At 43.2% G+C, this 22,578-nt stretch overlaps 1 protein-coding gene across 3 annotated transcripts in view; it reads left to right on the forward strand.

Moving 5' to 3' along the window:
• LOC144798802 (uncharacterized) overlaps nucleotides 1-22,578 on the forward strand; it is a 136,022-nt gene that overhangs the window by 37,423 nt on the left and 76,021 nt on the right. For all 3 annotated transcript variants that reach the window (XM_078669847.1, XM_078669848.1, XM_078669846.1), the window contains exons 4-5: nucleotides 9,521-9,601; nucleotides 11,318-11,677. In XM_078669847.1, coding sequence (XP_078525973.1) covers nucleotides 9,521-9,601; nucleotides 11,318-11,677 — 441 coding nt within the window. The remainder of the gene's footprint in view (nucleotides 1-9,520; nucleotides 9,602-11,317; nucleotides 11,678-22,578) is intronic.

Here is a 22,578-nt window from a genome sequence, read left to right on the forward strand (position 1 = left end):
GGACCGGGAGGTCAAGGTGAGGCACAATCGGAATGTTGGCCTTAATGGTGGTTATTTTATTAATAAAAAAGGTGTTCAACGAAAGGCAAAGAGATTGCGAAGGAGTAGGGGAAAGTCCAGCGCGGTCAGAGGTGGCAAGGCTACGGACCAGAGAAAAGATCTCACGAGTTTTGTTAGCCGAAAGGGCAACGCGGTCCGAGAAGTATTTGGATTTGGCCGCTAGAATGGCCGATTTATAGTTATTAAGAAGAGCCCTATACTTCAAGCGGAGAGTGGGACAATAGGTACGACGCCAGCGACGTTCCGACCGTCTGAGCTCGAGCTTCAGGGATCTGAGGTCGTTGGAGAACCACCTGTGGGCGTCGTGATGACGGGCCAATCTAATCTTTTTGAGAGGGGCGGCCTGATCACAAGCCGAGGAAAGCCAAGTGCGAATAGCATCCGCCTGGTGATCCACAGGGAGATCAGTCAGGCCGGGAGCCGATAAAGAAAGAGAGGAGGAAAGGTCGTTAAGATCAACATTCTTCCAGCACCGAGCCCAGATGTTCTTGGGCAAGGGAGCTTTCTCGGGCTGACCCAGGGGGATGGAGAAGGAGATCAGAAAATGATCCGACCAGCCACAAGGAGAAATAGAAGACACCAGGGGTTGGCAACGGAGAGACCAGATCTGGTCAAGAGTGTGACCGTGGGTATGAGTGGGGGTCAAGACGTGAGATGAGAAGTTGAGGCAGCGGAGAGTAGCGGAAAAGTCTTTCGAGAGGGGGTCCTCCTGCGGATCGCCCGGCCAAAAATTAAAATCCCCGAGTAGAATTAGAGAGGAATTATCTACAGCCAGGGTGGCCAAGAGATCCTGCAGAGAGGACACAAAAGAAGACATATACTGAGGGGGACGGTACAGAAGAATCACCGTGAGGGGAACCAGAAGGTTGAGAGAGCGGGCCACCAGAAAGTCAACATTGGTAATGCCAGGATGCGAAAGGAGCTGGAACTGCAAGGATCGGTGAACTATCATCGCCACACCACCGCCAGATCTACCATCTGGGCGGTCAGCACGGAGGGCGTAATGGGTTGCCGGGAGAATAGCAAGAAGATCAGGAAGAGAGTGGGAGGAAAACCAGGTTTCGGTGAGAAAAAGGAAATCCGGGGGGTCAGTGTCCAGTAGATTAAAGAGAGCAGTTTGGTTTTTTACAGCCGAACGTGTGTTCAAGAGAATAGCAGAGGCGTAAAGGGAGCCGGGAGACACACAAAGGGTAAGGGGGAGAGAGAAGGAAGGAGAAGAAGGGAGAGGTAAGGCAGCACCGGGAGGGGGAGGGGCATTAATACCAAGCGAGGATAAGTGGAGAACTACAGAAGGTGAAAGAGGGGTTGAGGCAGACAAGGATAAGAGTTGGGCCGAAGAGTACGCCAAGCGAGGAGCAGGGTCTATGGCCCCTGGTCCCGGTCGGTCGCGGACGGGCGCAGACGGGCTTGCCTTAGGCGCGCCCGCTGCGCCCGTCCGCTGCGCGAACGGTAAAAGCACATGGTAAATAATGCGGCAAGGGGGCGTGGTCAAGGAGTGGGCGTGGCCGGGGGGAGCGTCCGCTGGAGGCGGCAGGCGATGGACTAAGCGGCCTCAGCAGCGACCAGCTCGGCTGCGCAGGCGGCGAAGTGAAGGGCAGAGCCCCAAGGCAAGGTAGGCAGCGTGAGGATGAAAGCGCAGATAGGCGCTGACAAAAGTAAATGCAATAATTAAAAACAAAAGAGGTCTAAAAGCTCCCGCTGAAGGCAAGGGAGTGTTCCAATGAGGGAAGAGCTCTCAATCAGCCCCTAAATACCGGCCCAAGGGGGCGTGGTCAAGGAGTGGGCGTGGCCGGGGGGAGCGTCCGCTGGAGGCGGCAGGCGATAGACTAAGCGGCCTCAGCAGCGACCAGCTCGGCTGCGCAGGCGGCGAAGTGAAGGGCAGAGCCCCAAGGCAAGGTAGGCAGCGTGAGGATGAAAGCGCAGATAGGCGCTGACAAAAGTAAATGCAATAATTAAAAACAAAAGAGGTCTAAAAGCTCCCGCTGAAGGCAAGGGAGTGTTCCAATGAGGGAAGAGCTCTCAATCAGCCCCTAAATACCGGCCCAAGGGGGCGTGGTCAAGGAGTGGGCGTGGCCGGGGGGAGCGTCCGCTGGAGGCGGCAGGCGATGGACTAAGCGGCCTCAGCAGCGACCAGCTCGGCTGCGCAGGCGGCGAAGTGAAGGGCAGAGCCCCAAGGCAAGGTAGGCAGCGTGAGGATGAAAGCGCAGATAGGCGCTGACAAAAGTAAATGCAATAATTAAAAACAAAAGAGGTCTAAAAGCTCCCGCTGAAGGCAAGGGAGTGTTCCAATGAGGGAAGAGCTCTCAATCAGCCCCTAAATACCGGCCCAAGGGGGCGTGGTCAAGGAGTGGGCGTGGCCGGGGGGAGCGTCCGCTGGAGGCGGCAGGCAATGGACTAAGCGGCCTCAGCAGCGACCAGCTCGGCTGCGCAGGCGGCGAAGTGAAGGGCAGAGCCCCAAGGCAAGGTAGGCAGCGTGAGGATGAAAGCGCAGATAGGCGCTGACAAAAGTAAATGCAATAATTAAAAACAAAAGAGGTCTAAAAGCTCCCGCTGAAGGCAAGGGAGTGTTCCAATGAGGGAAGAGCTCTCAATCAGCCCCTAAATACCGGCCCAAGGGGGCGTGGTCAAGGAGTGGGCGTGGCCGGGGGGAGCGTCCGCTGGAGGCGGCAGGCGATGGACTAAGCGGCCTCAGCAGCGACCAGCTCGGCTGCGCAGGCGGCGAAGTGAAGGGCAGAGCCCCAAGGCAAGGTAGGCAGCGTGAGGATGAAAGCGCAGATAGGCGCTGACAAAAGTAAATGCAATAATTAAAAACAAAAGAGGTCTAAAAGCTCCCGCTGAAGGCAAGGGAGTGTTCCAATGCTTTGGGGCAACATGCTGGTAGGACAAGCAGTGTGCGACCAATTGGACTTTCTTCAGACATAGATCTGTTTGCCACACACGAAAACGCAAAATGCCCAACCTTCACCGCCAGGTTTCCACACCCGCTCTCCAAGGGCAATGTGATATGGATGAACTGGTCAGGCAGATTTGCATACGCTTTTCCATCACTCACACTGATTACACTAGTGGTACGCAAGCTCCAACAACAGACTCTAAAGTTGATCCTAGTAGCTCTCACATGGTCACGTCAACCGTGGTTCACCACACTGTTGGAACTCTCACTAGTCCCACACCAAAACCTACGCCTCTCTCCATCACTACTAACACAGAACCATGGAGAAATAAGGGACCCCGATCCAACTCAGCTGAATCTAGCAATCTGGCTCCTGAAGTCCTAGTTACCTTAACCTTCCGCCAGACTGTATAAACATCATTAAAGAAGCCAGGCGACCTACAACCAGAGCTTACTATGCAGCAAAATGGAAAAGATTTGCCAATTACTGCACTAACAATCATATCTATTCACTGGATGCATCCATCCAGAACTTCATTTGCTATTTGCTACATTTGCACAGATGTAATTTAGCATACTCATCCATACGTCTACATCTAGCAGCACTTGCTGCTTACTTACAAAACAGACAACACTTGTCACTTTTTAGAGTGCCAGCAATTAAGGCATTTATGGAAGGCCTTATAAGAATCATTCCTCCTAGATTACCACCCTCTCCGGTGTGGAATCTAAACATTGTACTTACTAGGCTCATGGGACCCCCATTTGAACCTTTACATAAATGTGAACTTCAGTGTCTCACATGGAAAGTAGCTTTCCTTAACGCAATCACCTCTCTCAGAAGAGTAAGTGAGATCCAAGCTTTAACTAATCAAGAACCCTCCTTACAAATACATCGTAACAAGGTAGTTCTCAGGACAAATCCACAATTCCTTCCTAGAGTCATCTCTGCTTTTCATCTTAACCAATCGGTAGAGTTACCAGTGTTTTTCAAAACCCAGACTCAGTAGCAGAGAGAGCTCTTCACACGCTAGACGTCATAAGAGCTCTACTTTATTACATTGACAGAACTACAACCTTTCGAAATACAAAACAATTGTTTGTAGCTTTCTCTCCACCTCGTAAAGGTAATCCTATCTCTAAATCTGGGATTGCAAAGTGGATTGTCAAATGTATATAAATATGCTACCAAAAAGCCAAACGCACATTAACAGTTCCCCCTAGGGTGCATTCAACACGCAAACTAGGGGCTTCCATGGCATTCTTAGGGAACATTCCCCTAGAAGACATCTGTAAGGCAGCAACATGGTCTACAACACACACGTTCACTAAACACTATTGTGTTGACGTGCAAGCCAAGCAACAAGTTTCTGTGGGCTTAGCTGTTCTTAAAACACTTTTTCAAACCACTGCAACCGATACACGTGACCACCGCTAGGGGAGATACTGCTGTACAGCCTATGCAAAGTGTACAATCTGCAGCTCATACGCCTCGAACGGAAAATGCTACTTACCAGTATGCATCTGTTCTTGGCATGTAGAGCTGCAGAGTAGTATACGTCCACCCGCCTCCCCGGGACCTGTATCTGTTGCAGTACTATCTTACTTAGATACACACATGGACATCTTTTCTTTCTACTAACTCCATCATTTCCCATCATTGCGAAAAACAATCTAAGGATGGAGTTGATGCCCATGCGCACTATCGTCCAAGGGAGGAGTCACCTATCTCGTGACTACAAAGACTTCTTCCAAGACAACAACAATGTGCAACCATCCGAGCCAACACCAGATGGCGGTCTAATGCAAAGTGTACTACTCTGCAGCTCTACATGCCAAGAACAGATGCATACTGGTAAGTAGCATTTTCCTTTAAAGGGTGTATCAGTGCAACTGCACCAGGGACTTTGAACCCTACAAACTGCATATGCCAAGCAAGTGAGACAGGGGTATCCAAAACAGTTAACCAACTACAATGATAATGCTGCAGGCTTATACACCTTCATAGTCTAAGTATTCTATTGGTTAATTTTTCACCACAATGCTTCAGAATTTATTTCAATTATTTTCTGAAGGAGTCAGGTGATCTGATAAGGCATTAGCAACTCCTGCGACATATATCAATATATGCCTCTATGATATATACAGTGGTACAAAAGGGGGTGGTGATGGACGGAGCATCTGAACCAATCAAACACTCACACCCAGTCAACAGATCTGGGTAATGATATATACAGCAATTAGAACAATCTTAGCTATCACCATTTCCAGAAGTGACATCACTGCATTTTCCAACATCAACTTGTTAAGGCAGTGACATCACAGATTTCCTTAAAAAAACATCTTTAATAGAACATAGCAGACTTCATTCTCCATCAATCATCACCACAGGAAATGTCATCAATGAGTTTCCCAGCATTTGCATCTTCAGGAAGTAACATCACTTGTTTCCCACCTAAACCATCTTTAAAAGAAACAGACATACAAGTGAACTTTACTCCATCATCCATCTCTTCAGGAATTGACATCACTGCAGTTCCCAGAATCCTCCTGTTGAGCGTGTTTCATCATTGCCAAAACCATCTTTAAAAGAAGAAGCCCGGCAACCACCTTCATTTTTCATTTTTCACCTCCAGAGGAAGTGATATAATTGCATTTTCCAGAATCTACCTAAAGGAAGTGACATCACTTCATTTTCCAGCATCAACCTTTTTGGGAAGTGGAAATATTTAATGCCAACTCATTACTTCTGTCTACTTCCCCGGGGTGCCCTACTTGGTCTGTTAAGGGCAGGCACTGTCAAAGGCATTGCTTGTCTGGGCTTGTTATGGTCAGGAAGAGTCTTGCACCAGAAGCTGTGTTCTTCTGCAACCTAAAGTGTAAGATAGAATCATGTGTCTCACCCATCACCCCTCACTGCCCATTCCCACAATCACATCCACACTTAGACTGCACACACGTACTCACATAGTAAAGTCACAACATACAGACCCAGCCTTATACACATCCCACCAACCACCACATACCTTAAACCAGCGAACATACATTCAAACTCATGCTCATTAACACACACACTGCAGAACTCCGTGCACCAAACATCACTTACCACAAACCTGTCATTTTCTTCATCACAGAAGCTTGGTTCACCCCTAAAGCTTAGACGTCCTTACTCCCACAGGCCACAGCATACATTGTGTGGACGGGGCACATAAGGGAAGATACTTTGCTATCATTCAGAAGTCCTCTTGCTCCTTCACTCTAGGTAAGCAGATGAAACTCAGGTTTATGGAGCTCCTCACATGCTACGTCCCACTCTCGGCAACTCAGTCCGCCAGCTTCCATTTATTCTACAGGCTTACCGGGAAGAACAAGGAATTCATTAATGAATTCTGATACCTCCTCACCACATCGTCCATCTGACAAGTCCACACCACCCTCCTGGAAAATTTCAATCTCCCAGGCAATGGAAGTGTAAAAAGAAAAAACAGAGAGATAGCCTCCTCAACCTCATCAACACACTCAATAAGGTACAGCAGATCAATCAACCAGCACATGCCAAAGGCCTCATCCATGACCTTGTCTTTTCACCAGTCCAGTGCAACGCCCACACCTCTGGACTGGACTACCACCCTGTCATTTCTGTTGCCCTGCTTACTGTCCAACCAGCAACCTGAGGCTAATCCAAAAGAAATCAACAAACCTTTAGCTGTTTCAAAAACATTTTCATCAACAACCTAAAGTTTGAATTAGTCTCTAACTCCATTCAACATTTATCGTGAAAACTATATGAGCACCCATGCTACAAGTAAACCTTGTAGGTACAAGATGAATCCTTCAGCAACCTGGTGCTCCAAAGACGTCACTGCCACCAAACGTTCTATTTGAATAAAGAAAATGGAAGATAAATCGAACCCCTGATGACCTCATGTTAAAGTCCCTCTGCACAACACATAACCACCATATGACATCAGCTAAAGCAAAGTACTATAACACTCCCATCAATGAATCTGCGACCAGGAACAGAAGACTCTTCAAGGCACAATTAAGCACTGCATCAACCCCCACTTGACCCTCCTCTCCCATACTCCACTATATATGCTATGTCATTAACCTCTTCTTCAGTGGAGAAAATGTAGACCAACTGACACCATATCAACACATCAAGTCTGCTTCTTTTAGACCTACCACTTCTCATAGTATCATGCAGTGGTTGTCCTTCAAAGCCCTATCATTTGCAGATCTTGGTGACATACTAAACTCCCTCAAAACCATCTCTTATGAATCATCAAAGGTATATCTGGAGAAGCTCTAAAACTCCTAGTCACCATTGTCAATACCTCGCTCGCTGAAGGCATTTTCCCAGAAGCTCTCAAAACAGGCCAGAAATAACCTAAATAAATGTATATTAGACCCTGATGATCTCACAAGTTCTGGCCAATCACTCACATTCCATTCAATGATAAATTATTGAAAAAGCAGTGGGTACTGAACTCTTAAGATCAAATCAATGTCAACCATCTGCTGCAGAACTACCAAGCAGGCTTCAGATCAAACTACAGCACAGAGACAGCTACCTTACACATTGCTAAAAACACCCTCCTGAAGACAGTTGAAGTTGTCCTCTGCCTCTTTATATTGGTCAACCATTGAGCTGCATTTGAGACCTTGACTTTTCCGAATCCATCAACATCCCGAAGCCTTAAATGGGATTCACTGGAAACATCCATAAGTGGTTCTCCTTCCACTTTTTAACGAGCTGTAGATTTCGGCCAATGCAAAAGCACTTGGATTCACCCTGTACATCAGCTCCACCCTCAAGAAGAAAGACATTGTCAAGTAAAGAAATGATGGCCTGGTACAAGCTCTCTCTACTAAGGAAAGTCAAGTTGTTCATCCCACAAAGTGACTTCAGAATTCTTGTTCACGTCCTTGTTTTCTAACATATGGATGGTGTAAACATCCTGCTCTATGAGCTCCCATACTCCATACTGGCCCCCTTCAAGGTATTCTATATTCCACAGCAGTCTCATCCTTGGCCTGAAGAAATCTGATCAAATCACCCACCTCCTGATGGAACTCTGTTGGCTCTCCTTATTAGCTTGTACAAAAGTTTCAAAAGCAGTTGCATCATTTACAAAGGCCACCACGACCCGCGCCCCTGCCAGCCTGGCTGACAAGATTGCCATCTCTCTCACTTGCTCCTAGGACACCATCAGACTAAGAAATATTGAAAAGAAAAAATAAGTATCAGGCCTTTTTCAATCTATGCACCCAGGATCTTGAACAACATCATCATTTCCTTCTGGATCTACATGAATTGCCACTTGGGCTACTCGCCACATAAAGGGTCTGATCACAATGGGGAGGGATCCATTCATTTTCATTCCCAGCTGGGGGAGCGGGAGGAAGTGCAAATTAGTGGGTGCACAATTTATGTCTGCTAATGGGTTGCACCCCCAGGAACTGAAAATCATAAGCCAGTTGAACATGATTCAAACAAAATATAATTTCATTCAAAGTGCACCTGTGACTTTCTGGTTGAGTGTGGCTGCCTAAATTGTGGCTGCAAACACTAATGAACAGGGCCGGATTTAGGGCTAGTGGCGCCCAGTGCGACAATCACTTTTGGCGCCCCCCATGTCCCATCACCGCATCCTCAGATTCTCTCCCTACCAGCTGCAAAAGTGCCCATCATCTCTCCTATAATAAGATATTGCTTAACCCAGCGCCCCCTGTGGTCACAGTGCCTCCCTCCACAGGTCAGCGCCCATTGCGGCCGCACCAGTCGCACTGCCCTAAAGCCGGCCCTGCCAATGAATAATAGCCAGATTATAGGCCTGTTTTGGGCACATACAGAAGCTGGAGTTTAAACTGTGATTAACTGACCCATCATGATCAATGCCTATTTGCCATAATCTCTACTGGGTTAGTCAACGAGCTAAAGTTTAGTTAATGAAGCTGTATGCACCCTATTTTCTTGAAACCTGTTGTTTATAATGTGTTCTCTGTATTCCCAAGACTTTTTTCCACCTGGTAATTGGCGGTGACAATATACTCATGAGAAGTATGCCTGACACACGAGGCAAAGAAAATCTAGAAATTTGCCATAGTTATTAATGTTCTACACTCTAACATACCTTCATGATTCTAGACGCTGTTATTGAACACTTTCTCAATTCCTGGGCTGTTTTTGTTCTCAAAGGGGAGCTGTAGGTATTTGAGACTAAGGAATAGTGTTTTCAAAGAATAGATCAGGGTTGGTCCCTGATGTTTCCAAGGTTACATAGTCAAACTTATATATTTTGCTAAGTTGCATTTTGTTGATTTTCCTAACTTTTGAGACCTCCACAACCCTCTTGAAATTCTGAGGTTAGCATCTGAAGTATTTTTTTTTCCCTTCTGTGGTTTGTGCAAGACTCATATTTATCTTTTTCCATATCTGCCTATTAATTGGCGTGTTCTTTACTAAGTCTGCGACCTAAGCAAAACATTACACTTCAGTTGATTACTCTCACAAATGATCGAATTTAGCGTCATAATAACCCTCACGTTTTTGTTTTCCAACAGCTGCGTCTGATACTCAATCCGAAGGAAATCTCTTCCGTGCTACAGAAGTTCAATTTGATTGGATTTATAGATTCTCTTTTGGTAAGAAAGTGTCCTAAAAACATCTCAAGTGTGCCTTTTTACTATGAGTTATCCTGCTAACAAACCTGTAAGTACTCTTCAATCACTTCTGATTACAGACTATTCTGTCTTTCTTTTTCTCAGTCAGTCTTATATATATTAAAGAGACTGCCTTTCCAGATACATTTCTCTCTCTAATTTTCGTTATATAATGCACTCCTTAATGTCTGGTGTTAGCCAAGAAAGCATAATGGAGAGGGGGCGGGGGGGGGGGGGGGGGGGGGGGGGAGGGAGCTAAATTAGAAATGGAAAGTCCAGTACCCAAGCTCCCAAAGGCAAGGGTTATAATAGGTTGATCTATCCTCTTCTCTTTAGGAACAGCTACCCCTCAGTGATTATCACATCTGCCCCCACATGCATCAACCTATTTAGGAAGTGCAAACGGTGCGAATCGGTAAATTTGGCCGTTTGCACTTCCTAAATACGTTTTTGGCATGCATTAAACAATTCGCTATTTTTTGCATTTCTTAAAAATGCAAATGCAATTAAGGAATCGCATTTGTGCGTTTCCTTAAATGCAATGCATCAATTTGTAAAAAATAGCAAATTTTGAAATTGGAAGTGCAAATTAACACGAGGTTGACCCTCGTGTTAATTTGCGAAATTTAAAAAAAAAGCAAAAAAATGCATTTTTTAAACTTGCATGTTACAGACACATATGTCCTTAGGACATGTGTGTGTGTGAAACATGCACTTGAAAATACATTACAGGGGTGCAGGGGGGGGGTCCAAAGGACCCCCCTCTGCACCCTTGCAATGCATCAACAAATTGCGAGTGCAAAAAAAAAAAAAAGCAAAACGGCATTGATTCCTATGGGCCTCTAGGCCCATAGGAATCAATGTAATGCCATTCCTTAATTGCGATTCGCAATTAAGGAATCGCAATTTCCGAAAATTAAGAAATCCTAAAAACTTTTAGGATTTCTTGATGCATAGGATTTAGCATTTCCTAAATAGCGATTCCTTAATTTTCGCTATTTAAGAAATGCAAAATCCTACATTGATGCATGTGGGGGCTGGTGTTAGCCAAGACCTGATTTTTACTAAATCTATGTGTGTGTGTGTGTGTGTGTGTCTATACATAATATTTGCATATAAATATATAGATGATATATATAATATACTTACTTATACGGACTTTCGGACATTCCTCTTCATCCATAGTCCTGTTGTTATATCATTCACATTTGTCTTCTGCCCACTACAGTACACGGGATAGAGTATGGATCTGCCCACGTCAGTCGAATGGCTACCTTCAGTCTGAGTCACAACATTCTGTTCTTTCACAAGGAGCACATCCACATACACAGTAGTTCCTTTCAGAGTCAGGAACTACTATGGCATGCATGTGTTTAGAAACCTAACATTTTGTTTTACTTTAACCTATTTTTGAGAGGGCCTACAACCCATATTCCCAGAAACAAGTTTTACAAAAACCATAACAAAACGGGTAATGGCAAAGCCAAAAGACTGGCAGCCAATAACAGACATATTGGCTTAGCAATTGCTTGTTTTCTCCTTCTTCTCCTCCCTCCTCTTCTTCTTCTTCTTCTTCCTCCTCCTCCTCCTCCTCTTCTTCTTCTCTTCCTCTTTCTCTTCCTCTTCTTCTTCCTCTTCCCTTAGGTTGTCTACCAACTGCTCAGTGCCACTCCCTCTTTCTTTTCATCTCTATCTTAGGCTTCAGAGGTGATACGTGACTCGCAGTTGCTGAAAAAAGAGACAAAGAGATCTACAATCAAACAGATTTGTGAAATGGCTGAAAAATATAGGGGTTCCTCAGTCGCCTTCGCAGCCAGCTTTAGAAAGAAGCTGAACAGCCTATTGTCCAAGAAGTGGGATGCTCACGCCTCACTGTGCGGAAGTGTATCGGGCAATCTTGGCGCATATCTCTATGTTGCCCTGGTGTCTGTGGCAGCAGCTGTGGTGTCAAGGGGCAAGGAGGAGGAGTATGAAAATTCTGATAGTGAGGAGGAAGAGGAAGATGAAGACACATGTTCTACTGTTGAGGATGGTGCAGAAGACGGCAACATTACTCTGGTATGTAAGCATATTCATCTTTTTATTGGTATAAAATGTTTTTCAGGTACATTTACAAATGCAATTAATATGCAAGCTATTGTAACCATCTGACATGTACTTCACAGTTTGGCTGATTTCATAAGCACACTGTAGCGCTCTAGTGTTCCGAGGGTCTCGGCTGAGCCCCGGAACCACCTACACACAATGTATCACCTTCTGGCCAGGCGTGGCCAGAAGGCTATAAATAAATGGACGGGAGTCGCTCGGGACTTCCGGTCCAACTGATTACAGAACTGCGTGGGTGTCTAATTATTTGCTGTCCTCCAGGGGTCCGCAGTTAGGCCCTCATCTGCTAATGGGCATCTGCAGGGTGACCACCCCCACACACACCTGGGGGTTAGCATTGTACTGCACTGTCTCTAGCAAGAAAACAAAATGTGCCAAAGAAATTCATTTTATATGACAAAAAACATTGAAGGTGCTTATCTTTTTTTACAGATTAATATTTACTTCGAGTTCAGCTGATTTTTATGTTTAAAAGCTTTGACTGGTTGCTTTCCAAACAATTAGTATACAAAACAGACATAATATAAAGCACAATACTACAGAGTAAACTATTCAAAGAAAAAGTTTAGACACAATAATCCAACCTAAATTATAAACCTAAATAATCCAAGCTAAAAAAGCAAAGTATTTTAATTATTGCAATGATATAGTATATCCGGTTCCCTGTGGAAGGAAATAGTTAGTATTGAGTTCATCTGATTTAATCTGAACAAAAAGCCTGGGTTTTACATCTTTGAATTTGAGTTACACTTCCAGCATAAAGCAGACAAAGGGCACAGTCTCTTAACTGATATTTATTTTCCATATTAATATTTTACGTGCATATTTTTTATAGCCTTGTAACCTATACTTTAGAGTTTCCCTAATTTCCTATGCACATGGTATGTAAACTTTCAGTCTTTAGATATGTACTGCCTATGTCAAGCATACAATCTGCACAGAATGCTAGTGATATTCCTTTTACAGGATAAAACTATATTTAACGGTCATATTTTTATAGCCTCGCAATGTTCTCTTTGGAGTTTGGCTGATTTCATATACACATGCTGCCTGGACTTTAGGTTTGTACTGTACTGTGTATATCAACTACGAAGAGTGTGCAGGTTGAAATATTATTTGAACTATTGAGTAGTAACTAATGTTTTGCCACAATATCAAAGCCTCAATTTGGAAGATAAAAATGTCACAGTTGTAAGAGCATATAGGTAACTACAAATGTACTATTCTTAACTCCATATCTACGTACCTTGAAGATATATTGTCAATGTACATATATGTAGATTTAAGGTACAGTAAATATATACCTGCCATTATATCATTACCTAATGATGTTTTTGTCTTTGATGTGTAGGCCTGTATACTGTGGCAAAACTATTTTATCACTCAATATGCTCGATCCACACAGTACTAAACATTGTCACAAGACCTTGCCTAGCCATGTGTAGTTATCTCAATAACTTTCACATAGGAACTCAAATGTCTTCTATTCTCAAAGATTTTTATATGACTTACTTGTGGATTACTTCTGGCTTAATTTCTGGCTTACTGCTGAATTTCAGGATTTAGCCAGGAGTACTCTTGGCATGTTCTTGGAATTTGAGGAGTAAGTAAAGGGACAAGGGTAAGTCACACCTATTTAGAGCAAACTCTTTTATGAGTTGGACCCAGTAAGTTAAATGGAGGACTTCTGCAAGGACGTGTACAACCATTTAATAGAACAATAATTGGTGTACACTTGTAAGTTTGTTTGGGCTATTTTGAAGAAATGACGCTCGGTTTTATGATTTAAGGAAATGTGGCTTATCTCTGTGTCTCTCCTAATTTCACATTTATTTACAACCAAAGATTATATGGTACAAACAATTCACTTGCTTTCCACAACGTACCGTGGATAGGTCCACTCTTGAATTTATTATAATCCTGTTTCAGAAAATATATAAAACAAAAAGTGTTACAGTCCACTCTTACCACCAGAGACTCAACCATCAACTCTTTACTTGTTTGATGCACATAGTACATGTTTTTGGAATACAAATGTCAGATAAGACTTCCCCAATCTTCTTGTACTACAACTACTGAATGATTTTCCTAGTTCTTGGCACGCCTGTGGTACCCTTGGTAAAACTACATTTATTTTCCTTTGAGCGTGTAACACCTTTATATGGTGGGCATGTCGGTGGGCATGTCAGTGGGCATTGCACTTCAAAGCCTCGATCCATAAATATAGAATATTATTTCCGACCCTTGGATTTGGAGCTGCTTTTATAATGTGGACCATTGTTTGGTTGATGGGGCACAGCGACTGTCTGGAACATTATATTTTGTCTGGGCAAACACAGTAGTCACTCCAGTCCCTGCTAATTTGTATTTCTTTAGGTTTAAGGGCATCAATGATTTGATGAGTTGCACAAAGTTTTATGGTTGCTCCTAAAGTTTATTTGAATGTGAATAATTGGGAAAGATTTTTGAAGCTTGAAATAATAGACTGTCTATAGGGTGAGGCGGTCAAAGGTAGCATGTACAGGGGGATGAGGTGAGTAAATGTTATAATGTTCTAGTGTTTGTAGCTGAGGAACGAAACATTAATTTGCAGCTATTAGTTAATTTTCTTATGAACAAATATATTTATTAAATCCTGAAGGCCCATGTCTTTTACACGCTATATAGATAGGGTTCTAAAATTCAAACAGTGAACCCAGATCTAGTACATATGTCAAGTATTATATTGAATCATAACTCAGCAATAAGTAGATGGATATGCTCTGAAGGCCAACTGGTATATTTATAAAATACCACAATAGATTGTGAAGCCATTAAGTTTCAGGAAACTCTTTCTCCTTGTCAGTAGTGGACAGGATGTTTTCATAAACTTGGTCTTAATCTGGGTCTTAGCTGAAATATCACCTCAGGGTCAAGATAGGAAATTACTAGCTTTCATTTTCAGATGCTGTAAAATTAGAAGCAAAAATGCCCATTGGCTATGAACTTGGCAGCTTTCATCAAATGGTGTGAAGGTGACCTTTCTTTAGATTTCGTTTATTTTCCTTTTTAGGTCTCGCCTAGCGATGCAGTGCATGCGCTGCTCGCTTGTTATTGCTCGCTTGTTAGGTCTCGCCTAGCGACACGGCTCCTGCGTTGCTCGCTTGTGAGATCTATGGTCGTCGGTTTTGCCTCCGAAGCGAGGTGGAAGCTCCACCCATGCTTTACATTGGTGCACGTCAAAAACGTGCGCTTTTGATTGGAAGGGAGGCATGTTTGTTCCCTCCCATCTCCTGTTTGCCTAGCCCGCCCAGACAGGAGATGTACACGCACATGGCGTCTCTTTTGCTTGCGGCTGTCCCCTGTTTTATTTTTTATCCTTCTGTCACTATTTGCCAGTCGTTCTCTTCCTCCGACTTTGTACTTTTTTTGTTTGTCTCTTTCTGTTTGTCTCTTTCTTACTTTGGGGTCACATCCTGATGAGGAAAAGTACGTCCCGGTCAGCACGGGCAAAATGAATCACCTATATATGCTTGAAATCGCCAGTGTTGGGCAAGGAGCCACCGTGTAGGCCCTGTGAGTCCTTGTGAAAAATATATTGTGCGCTTCTTCCCACAGAGAATCACAGTTACAAGTAATTCCAAAGTGTATTATGAGCCGAACCGAAAAGTACATCTTGCACGAAAGTGTCGAGCGCCGTGAGGCCAGTTTGTAACATGTGAAGGCTACATGGGTGCCTCCTCCAACTCTTTGAAGTAGACACGTGCTCACATGCCCAAACTCCGAAGTGATCCTGAACCCAAGCGCTTCAACAGAGACAAGCCATATGAGCTTCATTTTCGGAGCGATTAATATTAAAATAAGGGCGAAAAACTAACAAATACCTTTACTATTGTGTTTGCACTACTGAAAGCACAAACTCAGGCTTGTTTTGTTGTACATGAGTATAAAACAGACAACTGGTTGGGAAAATACGTATTTACAATATTTCAACAGCAACATATGTTTTCATATATTTCAATATGTTCCCATGCAGATTGCTCTTTTCAAATATTTCAGCTCCAAAATTGTTTCAAAGTGGTTGGTAGTGTGACTGGGACTTAACTGACTGTCTGAGCAGAATATTCGAGGTGTACGTACGTGAGCCAACAACAATGACACACCTGCGTTAAAGATGAGGCAGGTGGACGTCAACTACGAAATGGGCTATTATGTCTGTTTGCCGAATTCCCGAGAGTCACCCCTTAAATTACCCTATAACTCCCACTCACTGGTGCTTTCACACCTACTTTACGTGGTGTGCCGCACCAGAGGGCATATGAAAATTTTGTTTTTTGCCCCCTGAAAAACATGTGAATTTACCAAACAACTGACAGCGAGAAAATCCGGCAAATATTTGTTTAAGTTCTGTTTTTTGCATATCACACCGTGTACACGGCCCCTTTTCTCCGGGTCTGGTGCCTCCGTGGACCCTACGCTTTCACCTTAGGGTGCACGCTTCACCCACTGTCACGGGTTTGAACCCCAGGCAGGACGAGCCATCCTCTGCTAACTCCAGCCAGTGCAGTTGACACCTCTGCTTTCTCAGTGACACCTAGTAAAGGTGGGTGGAACAAACCAGGGGTGGGTGGGGTTTTGTCCCCACCCCTGGCACCAGCTGCAATGTGATTGTTTGGCATAACGTTATCCAAACAACTAACCCCTGCCTTTCTAGACTGAGGGCCAGCCTGGGCCATTTTGTTTGCATGGAGGTTGCTAACGTCTCTGTTTGAAGCGTTCAAAGTTAAATTAAAAGTAATCCCATCAAAAGGAAACTGCTGGGACGGATGGCAATTCAAACCTGGCAGTTAAAATATATTTACTGTAACCAGTTTGGCAATTTTTATTTCCCATGATTGCTGAGTAAAAACGAACAATCCAGTTCACCGACAAAAAAAGACATGTTTCAAGTGATCCATTTGTGGTAAAACGGTTTTCCAACATCAAGCGGATGGGATAATTTTTTCTTTTGTGGTGCAATTGAAGTCAAAAAAGCACACGCGCCACAGTCAGACTTATCAGAAATAATATGAAGCTGGCACTTAGGTCTGAGGATACACTCTGAGCGAGCGGAGGGTTGGCCCGGGCAAGTAAAATGAATATCCACATAGAATGACTTGGGTAAATGACTGATTTTCGGTGCGCAATGGATGACTGAGTGAGGAGGCCGGGGGAGGGGAGAAGGATTGACCGTATGAACAGGACACGAGGAACGTGAGTTCCCTACACTACACTTCAGTGTTTAACTCAGGACAAAGTCTCCTCTCCTTCACACAATCACACATCAGTGTTTTACTCATGGCAGAGGGTTGCTTCCTACACTAATTCACACTTCTCCCTTTAACTCCTGAAAAAGGCACCCCTCCTTTACACACCCACACATCACTCCGTAACTCATGGCAGAGGGTTGTCCCCTACTCTAATTCACACTTGAGTGCCTAACTTGTACAAACTCACCTCTCATTCACACACCCACCCATCAGTGTGTCTGTCATAGCAGAAGGTTGTTCCCTACACTAATTCACACATCAGTGACTAACTCCCAACAACAATTTGCAATGCAATAGGTCTCGCATTTGCGAGAGTTGGAGCTATTGGCATTGTAAACAACAATGCCTTTTATTAATTTGTTTTGCAAACCTGCAACCGGTGCATAAACACACCCTTTGTACGTATAGTCCTTGCTTACAAAAAGCAAGGCTGGCAGTAAAACAGACTGCCAACCTTGTTTCTTTTAAGCAAGGACTACAAGTACAAAGTGCTTGTTTACGCACAGCTTGCGGGTTTTCAAATGCATAAATAAAAGGCATTGTCATTTACAATGCCAATAGCTCAAACTCTCGCAAATGTGAGACCTATTGCATTGCAAATGCTTGTTAAGATATCCAAGTGTTTATCCTTATCACTCGTTGTAACTGATTATTCGGACTTCGAGAACCTGCTACATCCACATTCTATAAAACAGATCTCAGGCTGTTGTTGGTCTCCTCATCCTAATTCTGGGATTCTCTGCTTCCAAGGCAGGTAATGTAAGATGCTGTGGTTACTAAATGAAAAAACAAACCTGGGGTGAGGAACCTTCACAGGACAGGTGCATGAAAGGTAGAAATTCTCTCTAGAAAGATAATGGAGTTCATGTTTCAAGGCTGTCTAGTTTCAGCAGATGTGAGCTGCCTGAAGGACAGATGGCAGAGGACAGTTTTGCCTTTAGCCAACTCATTAGGGAGCCTATGGATACCTGCTGCGACCAAGTCCATTTCCTGGTCTTGGTTGAGTATCCAGATCTGTGTTATGGGCATACGTTGGTGGTATAGATAGGACTATAGTGGATTGGAATATAGGTATGTTTTTGTCTAGATTATATTGTGTCTATAGTGAAACCAAAGGATTTATCGCTTGTACCTATGGGAGAAGAGAGACCCAGGATGGAATCCTTGAAATAGCCAAGAGAAGGAAAAAAGAGAGATTGCCACCTTGACAACAGTCCTCTTCTTCTGATAAATAAGGAAGGTGGGTGAAAGCTGTATTCCGAATTTGAGATGCTCTAACAAACCTATACACACAGGTGTGCCGAGATCACTTATTTCTGAAGGAAATACAGGACCTCAATAGAAGTGTTCTATGGACCACCAATGTGAGTCTTGTAGGGTGCTATCATATATGTATAGATCCAATTTTAAATAGGAAATCAGAGGCAAGGTATGTGTCTTTGGAATATCAATAAAGGAGGAGATATGATTGATGCTTGCAGAATTGGCAGTCCTAACCTAAAGGAATATACCTTATTTTCTATCCTCCACAACTCCCACTCTAGCATTGGCAACATATTTATCAACAAAAATGACTAAATCACATGGTCATCATAAACACTTGCCCGATCACACATTCGGAACACACCACTGATAAAATCACTTTTGAATATCATATTATTCAGAATACATTGCCTTGTTGGAGATTCAACATTTGACTGAAGCATAACTCAGAGTTCTGAAGTGTCAGACTCACTGAACTGCAGAGAGTCTCAGCATTCCCTTTATCCCATCTGTAGCGGGTAGGAACACCTCACGTAAAAAAGGTATGAGGTTCTTTATTGATTAATTTGACTTAAACCACAAAAAGTACACTGTTCTTAGATCCAAGGGTGATCCTTTTTGAGTAGGGGTGCAATAAGCAATGGGCTCTTTTCAGAGGGCTTAAGGGAGATCTTTTCACATATGTTTGTGGGTCACAAAGGCGCACAAATGAACCACTCATAGAACATTTTCTGGAGGCATGATAGAAAATAGTTTTATTTTATTTTATTTTATTTAGCATAGTTACTTAAAACCGTTGCTACAAAATATCTCATTGCAGATTAAACCAGTCAAAAGACATATAACCAAAAGATCTTTACAGTACATTAAAAAACAAGCAATTATTATAGCAGAGTTTGAAGAGGTGTGGCGCCGCGGCCAGGGCGACTGACGCTGGAATCTGGGGACCACGGTTCGATCCCCGGCTCCGGCGGCAGGTTAGCCCAGCACCATGTGACTCTGGGCAATAGCTCGCTTAATCTTCCCGACGGCCCCCAGCGCCTAGAGACCCTAACGGGTGATTGTGCGCTTTACAAATGTGGACTTTTTATCCTTTTCCCTGTCTGCTGTGTGGTAGTTCGGACTTTGGCATTTTCTTCTCCACTTGTCTTAAAAAATTTACAAAGTGACAGTTAAGCTGCGTGTCCTCGGGTGCAAAACATGCCAACACAGCTTCTCTCCGTGTGCGAATGCCTCTCTGGTTAAAAAGTGGTTTTAGAAACCGTCTCCTTTCCTTTGTTAGTTCTTTACATGTGCAGAGGATATGCAGCATATCTTCTTGCATTGTCCCACATAAGCGCCAGTTGGAATTAGATTGGATTTTCAGCCAATGTGGAAAGTGCTTTGTGCATGGCAACAAGCCTAGTCTGTAGATAGATAGAAAATAGATTAAGCCAAGTGAATTAAAATTATCTCTTTATGACCAGAAATATATTCATTTATTGTTTTTTAGATTCATGATAAGATCAAACAACACATATCCCATAGAGTCACAGTACAGTGCTCGACATGTTTCTTGCCTTAATTCTACCCAGATCATGATCTTCCCCTAGTCTTATTATTAGGCGGCATGGTAAGAAGGTACTAACTTATACTGAGGTCCCACACATGCACCAGAAGTGCACACACAAGAAAAATGACTTTAAAGTCCATCTCAGAACTTATTTATACCTTGACACTTATAAGGGATTTAAAAAACGACAGACAACAAATAAATAAATGGCAATTTATCACAGTTCAATTCTCAAAATAAATACAACATGCTATGTGATGGTGGACATGGCATCCAATTTGCAAGCTATGGGCTTGTGCTCACTGCTTACAACATGTATCACACACTCATGCTCCCAGTGCAAGCAGTTCACAATTCTATCAAATCTTGTAAAATCACAGCTCACCCGTAAAAAGTTGATCTGGAACTTATGAAGTTGGGGACCTCGTGTGATCCTTGGCGAAAACTACTGAAAAGAAATGAAATGGCAGATCAGCATTACATGAAGATGCACCATATGCTTGGTTTGTGTGTGATAAGTGGATACATACTACTGTTTAGAAGAACACCAACAGCCTACATGCCGGAGTCATCAATGAGCCAGGATATTCTCAGGAGTACAGCTGGGCTGTATTTTTAAATGAACCAGGCACCCAGCTTTACATAGACAAAAACAATATGTTAGACATTGTACTGAATAGTAAAGGTTGCTGGATACAATGTGTTTTGATTCAGAGTGGACTTTGTTTGGCAGTTCAGGCTAGATCAATGCTGATTTGCACATGGGTGGCTCATGTCCAGGGTGTCATTGTGGGCCAAAACTTGATGGACTGGAATGTGTCCCCCCGCCCTCTGGAAAATACTAGTACCCAAGATGAGACTAATTCAAGCATTTCACTTATAGCGTTTTACTGTTTCTCAGTTCAATATCCTTTGTGTGACCAGTATGTCCAGACGTGGGCCTGTGCTTCACTGTTCTACTGGAACTAGACCTCATTTAGGCAGAATAACGGAAACAAAAATATTGTGGGACAAAATATAGTGTCAAGACTATCAAGGACAAAAATATTGTGAAGGTAGGTTTCTATAGATAAGCAAAGTTTTACTAAATATTACGCCACATATATGTACCATGATGATATATATATATCTTCAAGCTACATAGATGCAGAGTTAAAAATAGTCCATCTATAATTACCTATTTGCACTTACTTTTTTGATATGTTGATTCCTGATATGTTTGACAAGATATTTTGTCCACGCAATATTTTAGTTTTCCAGTATTCTGTCAGTGATTCTAGTAGGCCATACCCTACTAATGAGGGCCAAATAGGCCAAAACCAGTCTGCGGGTGCCTGTGTACTGCTTTCAGAGAGGACATAGCCTGGCAGTTTGTCCTGCACTGTTGTAAATAGAGCAGGGACAAGAGTGATATACGTATGGGTGGTTCTTGTCTGAAGTGGGATGGGGCAAAAAATGAACTGAAAGGCGACCCTGAGTAATTACTAGATGCTGAAATTAATTCAAGAATTTTACTCATGACTTTTTTGATTTCCTCATTGCAGTATTGTGTGCCCAAACATTTATTATAGTTTTATATAGCGCGAACATGACCCTTGCGGGTATCAGAGTGCTTTACAGGTATACAGAGAGCAGAGCAAAAATAACAATAATATCATATTCAAGAAAAATACAGGTTAAAGTAGAATCCAGAAATGAAGGGTAAGCTTTACAATGTTCAGAGAGCTGCGGAGATAAACCAATAAAAATAAAATTATCATAGTCAAGAAAACTGCAAGATCCTGAAGTGTCGAGAAAATAGAAAAATAGCAGAATTGTGATGACATCATAGGCTCTAGGGAAGAAATGTGTTCATTATGAGTATTTAAATTTCTTTCTTGAAGGATACTGTGTAGGGGTTCATTCTGATTTCAGGGGGCAAGAAGTTGCAAATTCTTGGAGAAATCCCAGAGAAAGAACATTGTAGGTTTTCTTTGTGTAGAATCTATGATGTTTCAGAAGTAAGGTAATGGAGCTTCTGGCTGGTCTGGAACCACCAGAGAGTTCTAGTTTCTTAGCGAGGTATCTAGGGGTTTTGAAGTAAAGAGGTTTGTGTGTCATGCAGGCAATTTTTAGCTGGATTCTTGCTTCGTAATAGAGGCAGTTGAGGGATTTTGGATCGGGATGATGTGGTTGTTTCTTTTTGAACCGGTGATGAGCCTAGCAGCAGAGTTGAGCAAGGCTTGCAGAGGAGCCAGTATGGGTCTGGGCAGACCAGAGAGGGTTGTACGTACATAGTCTAACCAGGGAATCATTAGGGCTTGCACTGCATGCTTGATGTCGGGGGAGGAAGGGTTTTAATTTTCTTAGAATGTTCATTTGGTGATTTGCTCTTTTGGTAGTGGCACTGATGTGTTTCTGCATGTTGAGGTTCTTGGCGAGAGTTAATCCCAATGATCTAGCTGATTCAACGACTTGTGGAATGCAGTTGAGGGCTGTTAATTGTTTCAACCATTCTTCAGTGACAGGTGGCTGGTTATGTGGGGAGATTATTAGGAATTCTATTTTTTGAGTATTTAGTTTTAGGTGATTGGATGCTAGCCAATTTTGAGTTTTCTGCAGAGTTGTGTTGAGGGTGCTGGTGTCTTCTGGGGTGGCGGTGTACCAATTAACTGATGGCAGGACATGGACTTATAAAAACAGCTGACAGTGGACTTGGTTCTGCAGATTTAGAACTTTAACCACTGATACTGAACAAACATTTCCTCTTG

Source organism: Lissotriton helveticus, chromosome 12 (assembly GCF_964261635.1).
Source record: "Lissotriton helveticus chromosome 12, aLisHel1.1, whole genome shotgun sequence".
NCBI classification, from domain to species: Eukaryota; Metazoa; Chordata; class Amphibia; order Caudata; family Salamandridae; genus Lissotriton; species Lissotriton helveticus.